This window comes from Oryx dammah, unplaced genomic scaffold (genome assembly GCF_014754425.2).
Source record: "Oryx dammah isolate SB20612 unplaced genomic scaffold, SCBI_Odam_1.1 HiC_scaffold_21, whole genome shotgun sequence".
Lineage (NCBI taxonomy): Eukaryota > Metazoa > Chordata > Mammalia > Artiodactyla > Bovidae > Oryx > Oryx dammah.
The window spans coordinates 21,135,771-21,158,253 of NW_024070205.1; the positions used below are offsets into that span (position 1 = coordinate 21,135,771).

A 22,483-nucleotide genomic window follows, 5' to 3' on the forward strand; every position below is an offset into this window, starting at 1 on the left:
ATGGCACTAATCTCACACGCTAGTACGGAGAAGGCAATGGTAACCCACTCCAGGACTCTTGCCTGGCAAATCCCATGGATGGAGGAGCCTGGTGGGCTGCAGTCCATGGGGTCGCTAGAAATCAACTCGACTGAGTGACTTCACTTTCACTTTTCATTTTCATGCATTGGAGAAGGAAATGGCAACCCACTCCAGTGTTCTTGCCTGGAGAATCCCAGGGATGGGGGAACCTGGTGGGCTGCTGTCTCTGGGGTCGCATGGAGTTGGACACGACTGAGGCGACTTAGCAGCAGCAGCAGCAGCACATGCTAGTAAAGTGATGCTTAAAATTCTCCAAGCCAGGCTTCAGCAATACGTGAACTGTGAACTTCCAGATGTTCAAGCTGGTTTTAGAAAGGCAGAGGAACCAGAGATCAAGTTGCCAACATCCGCTGGATCATTGAAAAAGCAAGAGAGTTCCAGAAAAACATCTATTTCTGCTTTATTGACTATGCCAAAGCGTCTGACTGTAGAGATCACAAAAAATTGTGGAACATTCTTCAAGAGATGGGAATACCAGACCACCTGACTTGCCTCTTGAGAAACCTATATGTAGGTCAGGAAGCAACAGTTAGAACTGGACATGGAACAACAGATTGGTTCCAAATAGGAAAAGGAGTACGTCAAGGTTGTATATTGTCATCTGGCTTATTAAACTGCTATGCAGAGTTCCCTGGTGGCTCAGACAGTAAAGCCTTTGTCTACAATAAGGGAGATCTGGGTTTGAGCCCTGGGTTGGGAAGATTCTCTGGAGAAGGAAATGGCAATCCACTCCAGTACTATTGCCTGGAAAATCCCATGGACAGAGGAGCCTAGCAGGCTGCAGTCTATGGGATCGCAAAGAGTCGGACACGACTGAGCGACTTCACTTCATGCAGAGTACATCATGAGAAACGCTGGACTGGAAGAAGCACAAGCTGGAATCAAGATTGCTGGGGGAAATATCAGTAACCTCAGATATGCAGATGACACCAACCTTATGGCAAAAAGTAAAGAAGAACTAAAGAGCTTCTTGATGAAAGTGAAAGAGCAGAGTGAAAAAGTTGGCTTAAAGCTCAACATTCAGAAAACTAAGATCATGACATCCAGTCCCATCACTTTATGGCAAATAGATGGAGAAACAGTGGAAAGAGTGGCTGACTTTATTTTTCTGGGCTCCAAAATCATTGCAGATGGGGATTACAGCCGTGAAATTAAAAGACACTTAACTCTTTGGAAGGAAAGTTATGACCTACCTAGACAGCATATTAAAAAGCAGAGACATTACTTTGTCAACAAAGGTCTGTCTAGTCAAGGTTATGGTTTTTCCAGTGGCCATGTATGTATGTGAGAGTTGGACTATAAAGAAAGCTGAGCACCGAAGAATTGATGCTTTTGAACTGTGGTGTTGGAGAAGGCCCTTGAGAATCCCTTGGACTGCAAGGAGATCCAATCGCTCCATCCTAAAGGAGATCAGGCCTGGGTGTTCATTGGAAGGACTGATGTTAAAGCTGAAACTCCAATACTTCGGCCACCTAATGTGAAGAGCTGACCCACTGGAAAATACCCTGATGCTGGGAAAGACTGAGGGCAGGAGGAGAAGGGGATGACAGAGGATGAGATGGTTGGATGGCATCGCCGACTCAATGGACATGGGTTTGGGTGGACTCTGGGAGTTGGTGATGGACAGGGAGGCCTAGCGTGCTGCAGTTCATGGGATCGCAAACAGTCGTACATGACTGAGCGACTGAACTGAACTGAACTGAATATACAAAGGAATCAAACCAGACTATGTTCTCACACCATATACAAAAATAAATTCAAGACGGATTAAAGACCCAAATGCAAGGTATCAATCCATAAAACTGCTAGAAGAAAATATAGGCAGTATGGTCTTTGACATCAATCTTACCAAACAATTTTTGGAACTGTCTCCTCAGGCAAAGGAAACAAAAGCAAAAATAAACAAAGAGGACTACATCAACATTTGCACAGTGAAGGAAACCACCAACAAAACAAAAAAGACAGCCTACTGAATAGAATAAAATGTCTGCAAACAATACATCCAACAAGGGCTTAGTATCCAAAATATACAAAGAGGTTACACAACTCATCATCAAAAAACCAAACATGCTGATTAATAAATGAGTAAAGGACATAAAGCGATATTAAACAACAACAACAACAAAACCATATAGATGGCCACCAAACACATGAAATGATGCTCAGCATCACTAATCATCAGAGAAATGCAAATCAAAACCACAATGAGATACCACCTCACACCTGTCAGAATGGCTGTCATCAAAAAGACAACAAATCTGATATGGACAGCACTGAATCTGTAGACTGCTTTGGGTAGTATAGTAATTTTCATAATTAATTTTTCTGATCCAAGAACATGATATATCTCTCCATCTGTTTGTGCCATCTTTGATTTCTTTCATCAGTGTCTTATAATTTGTCATTTGCCTCCTTATGTAGGTTTATTCCTGGCTATTTTATTCTTTTTGTTGCAATGGTGAATGGGATTGTTTCACTAATTTCTCTTTCTGATTTTTTGTTGTTAGTGTATATGAATGCAAGGGACTACTGTGTATTGATCCTGCAACTTTACTAAATTGATTGATTAACTCTAGTAACTTTCTGATGGTATCTTTAGGGTTTTTTATGCACAGTATCATGTCATCTGCAAACAGTGAGTTTTATTTCTTCATTTCCAATCTGGATTCCTCTTCTTTTTCTTCTCTGATTGCCATGGCTAGGACTTCCAAAACTAGAACAAAAAATTTTTATGATTTGTATGGAAACACAAAAGATCCCGAATAGCCAAAACAATCTTGAGAAAGAAAAACAGAGCTGGAGGAATCAACCTTTTTGACATCACACTATATACTACAAAGCTACAGTAATCAAGACAGTATGGTACTGGCACAAAAACAGAAATGTAGACCAGCGGAACAAGACAGAAAGCCCAGAGATAAACCCATACACCTGTGGGTACCTTATCTTTGATAAAGAAGGCAAGAATATACAACAGAGAAAAGACAGCCTCTTCAATAATTGTTGCTGGGAAAACTGGACAGCATCCTAACTGAACACTTCCTAACACCATAAACAAAAATAAATTCAAAATGGATTAAAGACCTAAATGCAAGGCCGAATGTAAGAAAATATAAAAACTCTTAACAGAAAAACACAGGCAGGACACTCTTTGAATTGTGGTAAGATCCTCTTTGACACACCCTAGAGTAATGGAAATAAAAACAAACAAATGGACATAAAAGCTTTTGCACAGCAAAGGACACTATAAACAAGATGAAAAGACAACCGTCAGAATGGAGAGAGTAACTGCAAATGAAGCAACTGACAAAGGATTAGTCTCCAAAATATATAAGCAGCTCATATAGCTCAATATCAGAAAAACAAACAACCCATTCAAAAATGGGCAGAAGACTTAAATAGATATTTCTCCAAAGAAGACATACAGATGAAGAATAAACACATGAAAAAATGCTCAACATCACTCATTATTAGAGAAATGCAAATCAAAACCACAATGAGGTATCATCTCACACCTCAGAACGACCATTATCAAAAAATCCACAAACAATAAATGCTGGAAAGAATGAGGAACAAAGGGAACTCTCTTGGAGAGAAGGGAACAGTGGGTGGGAATATAAATTGATATAGCCACTATGGAGAACAAAATGGAGATTCTTTTAAAGATTAGGACTAAAACTACCATATGACCTCGCAATCCCTCTCTGGGCATATACCCTGAGAAAATCACAATTCAAAAAGACACATGTACCCCAACGTTCATTGCAGCATTATTTACAATAGTCAGGACATGGAAGCAACCCAGATGTCCATAGATGGATGAATGGATAAAGAAGTTGTGGTACATATATAAAATAAAATATTACTCAGCCATAAAAAGAAAGAAATTTGGGTTTGTTGTGAGGTGGATGAACTCAGAACCTATTATACAGAGCAAAGTAAGTCATAAAAAGAAATATTGTATATAACACATACACACGGAATCTAGAAAATTGGTACTGATGAACCTCTTTGCAGGGCAGGAATAGAGATGCAAACATAAAGAACAGACTTGTAGACGCAGCTGGGGAAGCAGAGGGTGGAGTGAATTGAAAGGGTAGCACTGAAACATATACACTATCATGTGTAAAACCGACAGCTAGTGGAGAGTGGCCGTGTAACACAGGAGCTTAGCCTGGTGCTCCATGACAACCTAAAGGGGTGGGGTGAGCGGGTGGGAGGGAGGATCAAAAGAGAGTGTGTATATATATATATATATATATGTATACTTAGGGCTGATTCACACTGTTGCATGGCAGAAATCAATAGAACACTGTAAAGCAATTATCTGCCAATTAAAAGTAAATTCAAAAGACTACAAATAAGAAGTGGTGACAAGGAGAAATGGGAACCTTTATACACTGTTGGTGGGAATGTAAATTGGTACAATCACTATGGTAAAGAGGTTAGAGGCTCCTCAAAAAATTAACAATAGAACTACCATAAGATCCACCAATTCCACTTCTGAGTATATATCTGAAGGAAACAAAAGCACTAATTTGAAAAGATACACACATCAATGTTCAGTGCAACATTACTTACGATAGCCAAGATATGGAAATAACTTAAGTATCTGTTGATAGATAAATGAAGATGTGGAATGTATGTGTATGTATATGTATGTGTGTGTGTTACACACACACGCGAGAATGTTATTCAGCCATTAAAAAGTTAAAATCTTGCCATTTGTGACAACATAGATGAAACTAGCGGGTATTATGCTAAGTGAAATAAAGTCAGAGACAGAATGACAAATACAGTATGATCTCACTTATATGGGAAATGTAAAAACAAAACAAATGAAAATGGACTCATAGATACAGAGAACAAAATCGTGGTTGCCAGAGAAGAGACAGAAAAATAGGAAGGGGACTAAGAGGAACAAACCTCCAGTTATAAAATAAATAAGCCAAGGGGATTAATATATACCACAAGGAATATGATGAATAATAATATAATAACTTTGTATGGGGAGAGATGGTTACTAGACTTATCGTGGGGATCATTTCACTGAATGCAAATGTCAAATCACTATGTAGTACACCTGAAAAGAACAGAACATTGTACATAAACTAGATTTTAATTTTAAAAAATGATAAATTGAAAAATCACAGATGTTTAATATAAAACAAATAAAAACTTTAAAGATCCAGTAGAATGGTACTGGCATTGGTTATAAAATTAAACGGTCTGATGGCAGGAAGGTACCTCAGGGATGCTACTGTTTACCAGCAATGCTTGAACCTTGACTACAGGTATAGCTAAGAAGGGTGAAAATACTCTTATGTACAGCTAACCCTAGTAATGACTTCCCTGGTGGCTCAGATGGTAAAATGTCTGACTACAATGTGGGAGATACGGGTTCAATCCCTGAGTCGGGAAGATCTCCTGGAGAAGGAAATGGCAACCCACTCCAGTATTCTTGCCTGGAAAATGCCATGGACAGAGAAGCCTGATAGGCTACAGTCCATGGGGTCACAAAGAGTCGGACACGACTGAGTGACTTCACTTTCACTTTCACTTTTCAACCCTAGTAAATTGAGAAGTTGGCAAGGTTCCCTTTACATATTTCTAACTTTTTAACATCTTTGAAAGGAGAAATCATCTGCTATCAGTTATACTTAGTGGCTAGGTACATGCTCCCCTAACTGGGTATTGGCCCTTCAAAACATTTATCTCTAGTTGCGATATGAAGAGTTAAGCCTCTTGTTGTTTAGTTGCTAACTCAGGTCTGACTCTTTTGCAACTAACTCTGTGGGGTGTAGCCTGCCGGGCTCCTTCTGTCCATGGGATTTCCCAGGCAAGAATACTGGAGTGGGTTGCCATTTCTTTCTCCAAGACATCTTCCCTACTCAGGGACAGAACCTGTGTCTCCTGCATTGGCAGGCAGGTTCTTTACCACTGAGCCACCAGGGAAGCCCAGTTAAACCTCTACTTCCCAGTGAAACAGAAGAAAAATATCTTGGCTTTGAGGAGACAGCTTTAGAGTAGTACACTATCCATAAGAATGAAGTGTAATTGAGTTCATCCTATCCTCTTATCTTAAACAGCCATCTTTTCCTGTGCAGAATAAGTTGAAATCTCCACTGGCTAGCACCACTGCAAACCTATTTCTAGGAATAAGCACAGATGGAAGAAGGTTTCCCTCATTCTTCGATTCTTTCAAGTTTAGGCTCTTGACAATATTCTCAGCCATTTCTGCTCCCTTTTCCTCCAGGTATTTGCTATTTGCTCTCTAGCCTCCTTAAGGGGTCATATCTAACCTTAACCCTTTTTTCCCTCCAATTTTTATATCCTAGGGTACTTACCATTAAAATATTTAGAAATCATAGCTGTTGTGGTTACAAAATGATTTGAAGGTATACTTAATATTTAATATCGTCAGACTATAATTTTTCTTTTCTGACATCCCTATATGTTACATTATTTTTACCTGTGGTAGTAATATTCTGATAGACATATATTATCAATATATATTCATTCATATATGAACAAAAAGGTATCACTGCAGGATGATCCTGGATTTTAGACTCATGTAGATGGTCAGGAAAGAGAAGGAAGAAGATTAATAAAGAATCTTGAAGCAGCAGAGGAAAGAATTTTAAGTTTCCTGGAATACAATAGCAATGAGAACACAAAAATTGAAATAGTATTGTAGCTCAGATGCCATGAATTCAAATTGAATAATTTACTGCTAAAACTGAGCTTCTTAGGCTGATCAGAGGTTACTCTGCCACAATAAAACAAGCATTTTGCAAAATTAGACTGGTCATCTGGACTAACTGTGGTAAACACTCAGAAGGGCAACTAATACACAACCCAACTTGTTTGTGAGTGACAGCTGGCTACTGCAAAACCATCATTGCTAGTTTTTTAATGGTTGGCTTGAAGGTTCTGAAGGAGATCAACCCTGGGATTTCTTTGGAAGGAATGATGCTAAAGCTGAAACTCTAGTACTTTGGCCACCTCATGCGAAGAGTTGACTCACTGGAAAAAGACTTTGATGCTGGGAGGGATTGGGGGCAGGAGGAGAAGGGGACGACCGAGGATGAGATGGCTGGATGGCATCACTGACTCGATGGACGTGAATCTGAGTGAACTCCAGGAGTTGGTGATGGACAGGGAGGCCTGGTGTGCTGCAATTCATGGGGTCGCAAAGAGTTGGACACGACTGAGCGACTGAACTGAACTGAACTGAAGGTACAGAAGGAGGCATGGATGTTCACAGGGAATACACTGACTAAGATGGGATCCTAATACTTTAACCAATCATTTCGGCAAACAGTTCTCAAGCTTGGATTCATGTTAGAATCACCCAGAAAGGTTTTTAAAAATACAGAAGACTAGGTTTGGGTCCACAGAGTGTCATTTAACTGGTGTGAGGTGGAGCTCTGGCAGTAATATTTTTTGAAATTCCTTAGATGATTTGTTTAGGCAATGAACACTTTCTGGTCTTTATTAAGTGGGCATGAAGCTTTCTCTCTCTTTGCTAAACTTGGAAAAACAAAGACCGGATTGAGTATTCTGTTCAAAACAATGGCTAATACTGAGTTTGATAATCACACAATATTTAAAAGATGTAAAATTTCTTTTTTTTTTTTTTACAAGAATATAACTTAGTCTGCATTTATTCCTCTAAAGCTTTACTTTCTTCTAAAAACTATGCAAAGCTTTTATCTTCTGACAGTCTTTTGTATCTGCTGTATCTGACTGGGAACGCTCAGGTGTCGCTGTGACAAGAACACAAGGGGGGTTACACAGGAACAGCCGGCTACTCCTGCAGTTCAGCTTTGCTTTCTGGCGGTCTTGGCTTATATGTCTTGGCCTGAATTCTTTCAGAGCCAAGCTCAAAGCTAACACAAATGAAGCAGCTGCAACTGCATTGTGGTACAGTCACAGGGAAGGCCGACTCAGACCATTGTGTTACGGAAATGAGGACACTGAGCGGGGCATCTGGCCCTGGACACAGCCGCTTTCTTTTAGCCAAAGCTAAATTGATGGCATCGTCTAAGGAGAAGCGATACAGAAATCGTAAGTATCAATAGTCACTTTATAAATAGAATATTAAAGAAAGCAGCCTGTTCCAGAAACTCAGGCAATGTGAAACATACATACAATTACAAGATGTTAGCTTATTCCCTTTCTGAATTAAATTTAAGAACGTGGATAACTTTCATTGGTTTACTTATTTCTTCCCAACCAGTCTCATGATATCATTAAAATGTAGTTAATATATAAGACATACAATGGATATTTTATTTAAAGGAAAACATAAATAGGACAAAGGCAAAAAGTCTAGCAGGATGTTAAGGAAAAAAACGAAAAATGGGATCTTTAAAAAGAGGTAAAAACTATTTGAATGACTAAAATGTTCTTGAAGAATCTAATAGTGAAAACTCAGATCTGCAAAAACATTGTGAACCTATACATATGTATGATACCTAAATGGCTCCAAGAAATATCCACAGAGACAAATCATTAAGTAAAGAATCGTATTTAGTTTCACTTTCCAACAGAAGTAGGAACAATAAACACTACATAGATAAAATATCACAGCCCTGAATTTTAAATATAAATTAAGATCTCTTTGTTGAAGAGAAAAACAAAAAGTAACTATTTTGCACAGGTGCACTCCTTTAAAATGATCTCTCAGTGGCTATTAAATGCTTTAGTAATCCATTTGACTAGAGACATAACCTGTAATATCAAGAGAGTACGTGTGAAACATAATCACTTGACTCAGTTCTTAGATAATTCATATACCTTTTATCCATTCAACAATTAATTTGTTGCTGGGCATTGTGGTAGCTACAAAGATAAGTAGAAAAGATAATTTATTGTCTAATGAGGGACAGAGACTCACAAACAAATAACTGCAATTGGAATTAAGGTGAAGAGATATGGAATCAGTGTGGAGGAAGAACAGAAAAACTATCCTGCAGTTCAACTCAGTCGCTCAGTCGTGTCCGACTCTTTGCGACCCCATGAATCGCAGCACGCCAGGCCTCCCTGTCCATCACCAACTCCCGGAGTTCACTCAGACTCATGTCCATCGAGTGGGTGATGCCATCCAGCCATCTCATCCTCTGTCGTCCCCTTGTCCTCCTGCCCCAATCCCTCCCAGCATCAGTCTTTCCCAATGAGTCAACTCTTCGCATGAGGTGGCCAAAGAACTGGAGTTTCAGCTTTAGCATCAGTCCTTCCAAAGAACACTCAGGACTGATCTCCTTTAGAATGGACTGGTTGGATCTCCCTGCAGTCCAAGGGACCCTCAAGAGTCTTCTCCAACACCACAGTTCAAACGCATCAATTCTTCGGTGCTCAGCCTTCTTCACAGTCCAACTCTCACATCCATACATGAGTGCTGGAAAAACCATAGCCTTGACTAGATGGACTTTTGTTGGAAAAGTAATGTCTCTGCTTTTGAATATGCTATCTAGGTTGGTCATAACTTTCCTTCCAAGGAGTAAGCATCTTTTAATTTCATGGCTGCAGTCACCATCTGCAGTGATTTTGGAGCCCCCAAAAATAGAGTCTGACACTGTTTCCACTGTTTCCCCATCTATTTGCCATGAAGTGATGGGACCAGATGCCATGATCTTTGTTTTCTGAATGTTGAGCTTTAAGCCAACTTTTTCCCTCTCCTCTTTCACTTTCATTAAGAGGCTTTTTAGTTCCTCTTAATTTTCTGCCATAAGGGTGATGTCATCTGCATATCTGAGGTTATTGATATTTCTCCTGGCAATCTTGATTCCAGCTTGTGTTTCTTCCAGCCCAGCATTTCTCATGATGTACTCAGCATAAGTTAAATAAGCAGGGTGACAATACACAGCCTTGACGTACTCCTTTTCCTATTTGGAACCAGTCTGTTGTTCCATGTCCAGTTCTAACTGTTGCTTCCTGACCTGCATACAGGTTTCTTAAGAGGCAGGTCAGGTGGTCTGGTATTCCCATCTCTTTCAGAATTTTCCACAGTTTATTGTGATCCACACAGTCAAAGGCTTTGGCATAGCCAATAAAGCAGAAATAGATGTTTTTCTGGAACTCTCTTGCTTTTTCCATGATCCAGTGGATGTTGGCAATTTGATCTCTGGTTCCTCTGCCTTTTCTCAAACCAGCTTGAACATCTGGAAGTTCACTGTTCACGTATTGCTGAAGCTTGGCTTGGAGAATTTTGAGCATTACTTTACTAGCATGTGAGATGAGTGCAAGTGTGCGGTAGTTTGAACATTATTTGGCAGTGCCTTTCTTCGGGATTTACAGGAGAAGGCACCTTTTCCAGTCCTGTGGCCACTGCTGAGTTTTCCAAATTTGCTGGCATACTGACTGCAGCACTTTGACAGCATCATCTTTCAGGATTTGAAACAGCTCAACTGGAATTCCATCACCTACACTACGAGCAGCTTTGTTCATAGTAATGGTTTCTAAGGCCCACTTGACTTCACATTCCAGGATGTCTGGCTCTAGGTGAGTGATCACACCATCGTGATTATCTGGGTAGTGAAGATCTTTTTTGTACAGTTCTTCTGTGTATTCTTGACACCTCTTCTTAATATCTTCTGCTTCTGTTAGGTCCATACTATTTCTGTCCTTTATCGAGCCCATCATTGCATGAAATGTTCCTTTGGTGTCTCTAATTTTCTTGAAGAGATCTCTAGTCTTTCCGATTCTGTTGTTTTCCTCTGTTTCTTTGTATTGATTGCTGAGGATCAGCAGTAGTAGTAGTAGTAGTAGTAGGATGAGCAGTAGTCAGCACAATACAAGCAATTCTTACCCACTGGCTTCTGAGGATATCCCTAAGGCTATCCGCTACTCTAGAACTATCAGGGAGGGTCAGCTGAAAGGCAGGGGTGGGTGCTTGACTGGCCTTCTATCCAATGATAGCCCCAACTCACCTATCACCCTGAGTTGAGACAGTGGTAGCAAGAAGAGTCACTTAGGTTAGAATCAAGTAATTTACCAAATCATCACAGTATTTACATAACTTGCTTCAGCTTTTGAACCAAGACAAATATTTCAATTAAACCAACCTTTAATGCTTTGCTAAGTCACTTCAGTCGCATCTGACTCTGTGTGACCCCAGAGACGGCAGCCCACCAGGCTCCCCCATCCCTGGGATTCTCCAGGCAAGAACACTGGAGTGGGTTGCCATTTCCTTCTCCAGTGCATGAAAGTGAAAGGTGAAAGTGAAGTCGCTCAGTCATGTCCGACTCTTAGCGACCCAACTTGCTTCAGCTTTTGAACCAAGACAAATATTTCAATTAAACCAACCTTTAATGCTTTAATGGCCAGTAAAATTTCATTAAGTTTGACAAACAAACCCACTCACAGTCTTGCCCCAACCTACCTCTTTACCTTCTAGCTTGCCATTTTTGCCTACATGATTTCCAAGTCTTGCTTCAGTAAAACTTTTCTATATTCCCTGGCAACGAAAGTCACCTTATGAAGTGCATCTTTGCAAAATGCTATTCCCGCAGCCTGGAATACTATCCTTCCCCTGTCAACTATTTTCATTCAGCCTTTGAAATGCAGCTGAAATACCGGCTCCTTGACAAAGTCTCAGCTTACACAGTGAACTGTTAAAAACCTGTGCTACCATGCTCAACTACCTCCTTACAAATGTGGTTATTTTTCTGTCTCTTGCTATTAGACTGTAAGTTCTCTTGAATGGAAATTCTGTTTTGTTCATTTCTGTTTCCCCAGTACCAAGTAGTGTGCCAAGAAAGTATCAATAACTTCATCAATATCAGTTGGTGAATCACCAATACTTTGCCCAAAGTAAGCACTCAAAAAGTGTACCAGTGTCAACAATTTCCATCAAGACTTGTTAAAAACCTATTTCATCTGCCTTCAGTTCAGTTCAGTCATTCAGTTGTGTCCAAATCTTGGCGACCCCATGGACTGCAGCAAGACAAGCTTCCCTGTCCATCACCAACTCTTGGAGCTTGCTCAAACTCATGTCCATCGAATCAGTGATCCATCTAGCCATCTCATCCTCTATCGTCCACTTCTCCTCTTGTCTTCAATCTTTCCTAGCATCAGGGTCTTTTCCAATGAGTCAGTTCTTCACATCAGGTGGCCAAAGTATTGGAGCTTCAGCTTTTATTATAGTCCTTCCAATGAATATTCAGGACTGATTTCCTTTAGGATTGACTGGTTTGATCTCCTTGCTGTCCAAGGGACTCTTAACAGTCTTCTCCAACACCACAGTTCAAAAGCATCAATTCTTTGGTGCTCAGCTTTCTTTACGATCCAACTCTCACATCCAAACATGACTACTGGAAAAACCATTGCTTTGACCAGACCTTTGTCAGTAAAGTAATGTCTCTCTGCTTTTTAATATGCTGTCTATGTCTGTCATAGTTTTTCTTCCAAGGAGCAAGTGTCTTTTAATTTCATGGCTGCAGTCACCATCTGCAGTGATTTTGGAGCCCAAGAAAATAAAGTCTGTCCGTTTCCATTGTTTCCCCATCTATTTGCCATATAGTTATGGGACCAGATGCCGTGATCTTTGTTTTTTGAATGTTGAGTTTTAAGCCAGCTTTTTCACTCCCCTCTTTCACTTTCAGATTCTTTACTATCTGAGCCACAAGGGAAGCCTCATCTTCCCTTGGGAAGGGAAAGTCGCTCAGTCGTGTCCGACTCTTTGCGACCCCATGGACGGCAGCCTACCAGGCTTCTCAGTCCATGGGATTTTCCAGGCAAGAGTACTGGAGTGGGTTGCCATTTCCTTCTCCAGGGGATCTTCCCGACCGAGGGTCTCCCGCATTGTAGGCAGACGCTTTACCCACTGAGCCACACCTTCCCCCCACTGAGCCACACCTTCCCTTAGTAAGCCTAAAAATAGATCTAGGAAGAATAAAGTCCTTTTGGAGAGTCCACTACCAGCTCCTTTTGGGTCCTTCTGATGGTTAATGTACCTGCTGTTCACCATAAAGGCACGTGTCAGCAAAGACACCTGAATCTTAGAAACACAAGTACATGTGCTTAAATCTCACCCCTGCCCCTTCATAAAGTTAACATGAAAATGATCTTTGAAGTACTATATAAAGTAACAAAGTTAAGTATCTCAAAGTTAGGTTCCTTTTTGTACTGCTTTCCCGGAAAGTCTTTGTGACATTATAAAAATGTTTTGTGTTGTTCTGAAAACTAGACATACTCTTCTGGCAACATTTAAGTGCTGTTAAGTCACATTAGCTATTGGGATCACATGGAGATTTAAAAAATACACTGTCTATGGAAGTACTGCAGTGTCTCATCTAGCCAGCACATTTTGGTTTCTCTTAAAAGTTTGGTTTCTCTTTAAAACTATAAATTATTTATCCAGCATTATCAAGGAGAGAGGAACTTCGGAAAGCAGATTTTTCTCAACAAGGTTCATAAAGCTTCACATATCTTTAAGATTTTAAATATTCTCAATGGATATGTATCACACAATATTATACAGTTTTTCACTTTTTTAAAAAAGCCTGGTATAAACAATAAAATTTCACTTTTCCTGATGATTCAGGACTATTATTATCAATGTCGATTACTACATTGTGCACCATCCATTCTGTAATACAAAGGTACCTTTAAAGACTATTGATAAGTATATAAAGCTATTTGCCTTTATCCTAAATGGATTCAGGTTGTTTTTATGACTCTTTGTTTTCTCATTTTCTCTGCCTCCTTCTTCTACTCATTGCCTTTTTTCTTTTTAATTAAAAAAACTTTTGTGCCATTAAAAAAAAAGTTGCAATGTGTGTGTTCTGATAGTTATTTTTGTAAATAATTGTCTAGGTGAAGACTCATGAATTGCTAAATTTTACTTAAGTGCATGGGTTTTGTGACTGCAATTTGCTATTAAGAGGCCTATTCTTTGCCTCAGAGTTTCTAAATCCCTGAGGTGGCTGAGATTGTAAAAAGAGTAACAAAGGAGGGAATTCCCTGGCTGTCCAGTGCTTAGGACTCTCCCAAAGTCCAGCCCTGAGTAAGTGGTCTGTGTGTGTTAGTTGTTCAGTTGTGTCCGACTCTTTGTGACCTCATGGACTGTAGCCTACCATGTGCCTCTGACCATGGGATTTCCTAGGCGAGAATACTGGAGTGGGTTGCCATTCCCTTCTCCAGGTAAGTGGTCTGTATGTGGTGCTAATCTTCATATATATGCATCATTGGTTTATTACTTTTACTCAAAAATAATTCGTCTTATTATTAAGGTCAACCTTAAATTAGCTGTTAATTTATTGTTTAAATATAAATTAAAACTGCTATTGCTAATTAATTCAAATTTTAAAAACCCAGCCATGACTTCAGATTCAATACAGGAAGTACTTCAATGTTACCACATTTCAGAGGCAAAGTCTTCTTCAGTTACTGATATTATTAAAAAAAAATTAAGTATTCACTATTCTATTCTAGCACAATGGTAGGAAAATTTCAAATTCTAACTCAAACCTTTTCACCAAATTCTGCATATAGATAGTTTCACTATAGCTGATTGGTTTCATCAGGAAAACAACAACGGGAAGGAAGAGAAAAGACACTTTTTTGATTCATGAAAACAATTTTAAATACATAATTATGTCTGCTAGAATAAAGAAATTTAATAAAAGGCATAACATCCAGTATTTTACAATTCTGATAATCTGATTGACTATTAATCCAACACTTGCTTGTGATCTTTAAAAATGAGAAGATTTGTAAACATTTGAAAGGTGTCACAGTAATAGATATCCACAGACTCTACAAGGCACTGAGATATAACAAGGAGAACTCTCGCTTCTAGGATTAATGCAAAATAAAACATTCACTTTGGTTAATTTACAGGTAAATGCCAGCTAATACATCTCAAAATATCAGTTCTACCTAAAAGGTCATCCTAACTTTAAAAAATTGTATTGGAATAAAAAACACAATATATTAACTTGGCTGAATTTTCTTTTTAATCTTTTTTTTCCCCAATAAAAAAGTCTATTTCTACTTTTTACTGATTTCTGTTATACCCATAATAATGACCAACTACACAGATGTAATTCTTATCCAGTTTAAAAACAATTAATTTTAATGATATGATTAGAAAGTAAGCATATTTCTTATTCAATAAACAAAGAAAATGGATGAATTAAAATCTGGTTACTCCAAGTTATATCAAAGAGGTTGAAACTAGGGCTGCAACTGGTGGTCAGCTGACCTGTTCACTTACAGACTTTCCATCTCAGCCTTCTTTAGTATTCAATACGGACTCTCAGTACTGTCTCATCAGTTTAAAGAATATTTTTAACAGGAATACTGCTTCCAGGGTATTTCTTAAGCACTTACTTAGGTGTCTAAAAGATGGCTTAAGCAAAGCACAGGCCTACTTTCAGGATTAGAACTCACAGCTGTCTAATTCTCTGATAAATTGCTCTGGAACTTTATGAGTCTTATTATCTGCTTAGGTTCCATCAGTTAAAATAAAATGTATGCCCCATTCTTTAAAGTAAAAAAAAAAAAATTCCTACCCATACCTTTATAGAATTATGATAGGTTTTAACTAGTAACTTGATAAAGAGATTCTTGAGGAGCAAAATGTTTTGATTTCTTAGCAACTGTCTCTAACTCTAAAAAGAATAAAAGTACTCTTTTAAAGAAGAGCAGCACTTACTGGTACTTTGAAGGGTGAGGTATTCGCAGTGTCCATAGAGTTGGGTTTCTCAGATGTAGTGGTCCCTGAGATACTCCGTCTGCGTGGGGACCTTTCTGCTGGCACCTCTGGATGAGAAAAAAGAAACACTGATAAAAACCCAAATGTAGGATCTTTCACTAACCTGTAAAATTATTGATTTTTTTATTCTCACAAAAAATCAGTTTGCTTTAAAGATACATTATATTTGACATCTAAGATATAATTTGTCTCTTTATCTATAAACAGATATTATCAAGACATTAAAGAAACTTGGTCACTGTTAAGAATATACTTTAGTGTGATAGTCTGTATATCTATGCACATATAAAAAGTAATTTCCTCTGAGCTATGTTTAATATCTCTAAGTTCACTTAGTATTTGCATCTCACAGTATAGGAATCTACTGCTTTATGTCAGCCATATAAGAGTTAACAGAATCCAATAAACTATTTTTTATATTCATATGAATAAATTTAGCCTAGTGTTGAACATGATTTGATGGTGTCTGCACAAAGGTCAAAGTTCAGTTCTGTGCAGATAAGATGATTCACCAGCCTGCAACCAAAAGTCCATGAGAAGACGAAAAGCTGCTGCTAGGATAAAATAACATATATGCTTATGCAGATATAAAAATAGCTCAGCTTCTCCTTGTTCTGGCAGTATGACCTCACTAAGATCTTACTCTGGGATCCTAAATCTGTGCAAACTGACCTAACGCGTTTCAGATTTTGAAGATGATGTGGTATTCTCCAATTTAATTACTATACGCTATATTAAGGTTACATTTAAAATTTTTTATAGAGCGATACATATATATGCATATATCTATGCACATACACACGCACACACAGATGATAGATATATACATATTATACCTTTATCACAACTGCTTCCCATCTCCACTTCAACTGACAGACATATAGGAATCCAGCTTCTCAGACAACATTAGATAATCTCAACATGGACAAGGAAAAAAAAAAAAAACACATCCTAAAAAAAGTATTCTGTGTTATCTTCCAGATCTTAAAAAATAAGGAGTAAATCGTGACTCCGGAGACTGACATTTTGATTCCTGCTGTTCTCCCTTTAAAAGATAGATGCAGTTTAAACTTCCATTTCTGGCCTCCTGGCCCCTGGGATCCGTGCTACTTCCACTTAAGAGAAAGCGTTTTTTCTCTCGCTCCCTCCCTGTGTCTTGCTCTTCCCCCTCCCTCTCTACAGCTTGCAGAGAGAGCAAGCGAGAAAGCAACACACAGGACTGCAGCTATTCAATCAATCGTTCCGGACTGCACATCCTCATTAGTTCCTTTCAGGCTATTAGCGGACGCCCAACCACTGCCTCCCCTCAGTTACAGCAAATTTCACTGTATTACACTGATCTACAGAAGAAAAAACATTTCCTGAAATTTATATTCAGCTAGTGCCAAAAGGACACCATTTTACACAGACCCAGTAATGCACACAAATCAATCCCGCCTATGAAAATCCAGCTGGGAGTGCTTACTCTATTACTATCTTTGATGCTGGACACTGATTTTCTTTCCATGACTAAACGTTTCTTCACAGTGACATCCTGACCAGTAAGATATAAGCCAAATCACAAGCCTAATGACCGAGAGGCTGACTACATAGCGTCTTGTATGCCTGCAGTACAAGAAAGTTCCATGCTATTACTCTGTTTTAAAATAACTGTAAGTCTCTCAACTTCCCCCTAACCATCAGTTAAATGAACCTTAATGTACAAAGCCATTTTCAGAATTAGGCACACGTGAATCCTAGCACATTTCTAAAAAATGGTAGTACAATTAACAGGAATGGCACAAAGCGCTGAATTTAAACAAATTGGTCTGTCAAAGCACATTGAACAAGACCTTCAGACTTCAGGAACATGACTTTAAAGGATGATTCAGGCAATTCAATCTGAAGGGCAGGCAGGTGGAGACAGGGGCTGGTGAAGGTAGAAGAAAATCTCATCTTCCCTCTGCCCATTACTGATCATTAGAAAGATACATGAGATTGACTATTACAATATAATATATTTCAGTCTCAGAATAACTGATGGAGAAACCAAATTGGGAGGAAAAAAGTCCCATTAGCAAGAATAAAATGATCTAGTGAACAGTTTCCCTTGACTTGCAATGTTCTGGCTAAGGAAAAAAAAGAATTTCCTTACTGTCTTCCAAACATCTAATTTTAGTTTTCAGACATATGAACTCATTACGTAAATATATTTCAATGCTTTTATCTATCTGGAATTATTTTGGCTAAAATGAGCAACCACATTTCAAAGCCTAACAGTATGTTCTTTGTTGTACTTTTCTTTACATTCTCTTTCTGTAGTACAAAAAAAACCCAAAAAACTCTGATGTAGATTAAAGAATGTCACTGGGTTCAAAAAGAAGAAATTAAATTACTTTTGACGTTTGAACAATTGCCTTTAAAGAGGGAAAAGTAAGGAAACAAAATAAGCTAAATCAACTGGTGATAAGAGGAGGAAGTCTACACTTCTTGACTTTCCCAGTCCCCACAACAACGCAACTTATCTGCTGATGCAGAAAAGGCCTTTGAGTATTAAGGTTGTTTAGTGCCCAGATGATTTGTAACTGTTTCAAAGCTGAGAAAAGAATGTATATCCCCAAAACCAAAGTCCACTTTGGAACAGGGGAGTAGCCTCAGGAAAAGCAGAATTAATAACTTGCTGGATTAGTCACAGGCTGGCCAGCATGCTAAACTGATCTGGCTACCTTCGACTTTAAAGCTCCAAGCAGAAAGGAAAGCTGCTACTGTGCTCTTAGTGCTATATTTCTGCTGATGTGGATGGAAAATCTATACCAGTTCCAGTAGGCCAAAATATAACAGCTCTCTACCCTACTTGCCTCACGCTACACATGACTGCATTATTTTTTACCTGCTGTAAAAAATGAATATTCACTTCACAGTCACAATATTTATAGTCATGTTTAAAATACGCTCACTCTCTTAAGACAAGAGGCATATGATATTGTTTTGGTGGATAAAGGACTAAAACTAATTTGTTCATGTTCTCACCCTCTAAAAATAATATTTTTCATCTTTAGGTTAAAGGGCAAAAAAAGAGTTATAAAAAGCCACTTAAGTTTTAAATATATCTCTTCATTTCTTTTGCCATTGGGTGTGAACTGAGATGAGGTGACAACTTATAATAACGAGAGGTAGCCTCCACTACAGCTCCACGTAGGATGATGTACTGAACAAAGAGAATACTTGGGTGCTCTTCTTACCACCTTTACTAACTATCTGTGTAATTATATGTAAAGTCATTTCAACCTTTCCTGCTCTGGTCTGCATTAATAAGCTGGGTTATTCAGACCAACCAGAGATGAAGACAAGATGAACGAGTTTATCTGCTTTGACACAAAATTAGCTTTTTGAAAGAATGGGGCTCTCTCAAACCCAAAATATATCATTACAATGTCATTTCCTCAAAATACACATTTTCTTCTATGTTAACGTGCTTTCTTTTGAAAAGCATGGTAAAATAATTGACAACTGGATAAAGATAAGGACAAAGGCACTTTTGGTGGAAGACGTGCCTATTCAACAAACAGAACTCAACCCTGTCTTTCAGACCTAACAGTGTGTTCATGGCCTTCAGTTTACTTATAATGAAGCCAATGTAGCAGATGGTGTTTCAGGGAGGGAAAAAGGAGGACAGAGAAAGGGAGATGAAGAAGTACAGTGATTTCACTATAGTAACTATAGCAAATAGGTAGAGGCACTGAGAATTGATGCTTTTGAACCGTGGTGTTGGAGAAGACTCTTGAGAATCCCTTGGACTGCAGGGATCAAACCAATCAACCTAAAGGCAAAGAGTCCTGAATACTCCTTGGAGGACTGATCCTGAAGCTGAAGCTCCAATGTTTTGGCCACCTGATGCAAATAATCAACTCCTTAGAAAAGACCCTAATGCTGGGAAAGACTGAAGGCAGGAGGAGAAGGTACGACAGAGGATGAGATGGTTGGATGGCATCATGGACTCAATAGGCATGAGTTTGAGTAAGCTCGGGGAGTTGTTGATGGACAGGGAAGCCTAGTGTGCTGCAGTACATGAGGATGCAAAGAGTCAGACACAACTGAGCAACTGAACTGAACTGAGAGGCACTGAGAAGGTGAGTGAAAGCCAATACTTAAGGAATTGAGGAAGTCAGCTTTGTAGATTTATCAGGGAGGGCCACTGAAGACAGGAAGATCAACCTTGGGATTTCTTTGGAAGGAATGATGCTAAAGCTGAAACTCCAGTACTTTGGCCACCTCATGCGAAGAGTTGACTCATTGGAAAAGACTCTGATGCTGGGAGGGATTGGGGGCAGGAGGCGAAGGGGACGACCCAGGATGAGATGGCTGGATGGCATCACAGGAGTCTGAATGAACTCCGGGAGTTGGTGATGGACAGGGAGGCCTGGCGTGCTGCGATTCATGGGGTCGCAAAGAGTCGGATACGACTGAGCGACTGAACTGAACTGAACTGAACTGAAAGTAAACTGTAGGTGGGAGGCCAGTGGGGCTGCAGTCAGGAAGTGGGGATAAATAATAGCAGAAAGACTAAGAGCAATTAGGGCAGGCATGCTCAGATCATGCGGGCTTTGTAGGCCTACACATAAGGACTTAGCTTTTTCCTCTGAAAGAAAAACCACCTGGTGAAATGCACCTCATCCAGATTTACAAGTCACACAAAAATACTATGGAGTACACTGAACCAGACAGTTAAAAATGGTTAAAATAGTATGCTCTATGTTATCTGACTTTTCCACAGTAAAGACAATTTTTAAATAAAGAAATACTATGGAGATACACTTCCTGGCACTTTCTTAAATTTTTTTTAAAGGATTTTGAATAGTGTATATGTTTGAAATGATCCTACAATATTATTACATTCAGAAAGAGAATAAGGGCAAATGCTTATATGAATTGAGGGTTAGGTTCCAAAGACCTGTGTAAATAACTTAAATGAGAACAAGCATCTGTTACGTAATGTCACTGTGATCAAATATAAATATCAACTATATTTACTTTTTGTTCAGTCACATTTAACTAAATTTCATACACCATCACGTCATATATACATATACTTAACAATAACTATGCAGCTAAAAATGTCAAAAATTCTGATAATGTCTACCACTTAGAATGAGCTTTTTTTAAGTGGAGGAGGTGATTCAAAAATACTTTTTTAGGAGGAAAAGATGTACTTCAAAATTATAAGCACCTCTTTTATTAATAATTTGTCTAAGGCAGAAAATTTTTTATGGTAATTTGAGCTAATATTAAATGTCTGTAATGTGCTAACCACTGGGCCTAGTATCACTCTTAGTTCTTAGGGCAGTAGTAGCCAATTTTTTACTGAGGTAGTAGCCAATTTATTGTTCTCTTAGATGAAGGTGGGGGCAAAATTTAAAAAAAAGATAATAACCTTACCAATGTGAAAGTAATTTCTGAAAATTCAAAACAAATGATAAACAGAATGAATAAAGATATTTATAAAGTTTTAATTTGGTGGATAATGATGTAAGGAACCAAAATATCCTTCTCACAGCAAAATTCTCTAGTTAGGACAGACCAGAAAAAATTACATATTCACAGATGCAGTCAGCTGGCATATATAAATACTTTACTAAATACTTCACATTAACAGCAACCCAAGCCAATTTCTAGTAATTTTGTGTACAGAATTATAAAACATGAATGAATGTGAATGCTCTGTCAATTTTAATTACTCACATGTCCCATTAATATTTTTGACATTATATTTAGTAAGCAAGTATTCTAATAGCATTGTCAAAAAGGAATTCTTTAATTCACTTCAAAAACTTAAAAAAAAAATCAAAACAAAATGTGCTTGTTCACCCATTTGAGTCATTGGAATTTCAATGTATATAATGTTACTGTGAATGAATCCACATCACTATCATCGTAAATGATGACAACAATAAATAGGATATGATAAGTCCATGGCTCAAATTATTAATGAATGAGTTAAGCAAACAATTCATTTCTCCATGCTGTGAATTCTAAATTAGGAGACTTCTTCTTCCACAGGAGGCACAGAAGACACTTAAGGAACAGAAAAGGAAGGAAGGAATAATATTGGGAAATGGGCTTGTACCTCTTTAGTAAGAGGGTCTTTAATAACAAATGGCAAATGTGAAAGAAAAAAAGCCTTCATGACATTTCATACTTTTTGCTGGAGGATTCCTTAAAGGTAATGGGAACTTAAAGATGCAGGTAGAGAACAATTTTATAAAGGAAAAGTGACAAGAGCAAAGAGGAGAAAATTACACTTTGCATTTATATAGCTGCTAACACCACAGCACCTGGGTGTTTTATAGACTTCACCACTTGATTTTCAGTAGGACATTTCCTGCCCTCTCCCATTTCTACTGCTGTAAAGCCAAAGCACTGACAGTCACTACCATCCAGCTGCTCTGAAATACAAATCCCCAGAGCCACTTTAATTCATCCAATTTGTATCATTTAGACTGCAGTACTTCACTCAAACAAGCAGTCCTTTCAGGTTTGCATGCCCTAGACACATTTCAATACGTATGAATTGGTGCTAAGTACAGAAATGTAGTGAATTCTCAGAAAGTAAAGCCATCCAGTCTCTCCCACCTTTTCTTCACCTCAACAAATTTATCCTCTATTATTATTACTTCTAAAAATTCTGCTTGTTAATATAGT

At 38.5% G+C, this 22,483-nt stretch overlaps 1 protein-coding gene across 8 annotated transcripts in view; it reads right to left on the minus strand.

Annotated features, from left to right (window-relative positions):
• The window catches only part of RASAL2 (RAS protein activator like 2), a 394,323-nt gene that overhangs the window by 92,171 nt on the left and 279,669 nt on the right, over nucleotides 1-22,483 (minus strand). For all 8 annotated transcript variants that reach the window (XM_040263908.1, XM_040263910.1, XM_040263909.1 and 5 more), the window contains one exon: nucleotides 15,746-15,852. In XM_040263908.1, the coding sequence (XP_040119842.1) occupies nucleotides 15,746-15,852 (107 nt within the window). The remainder of the gene's footprint in view (nucleotides 1-15,745; nucleotides 15,853-22,483) is intronic.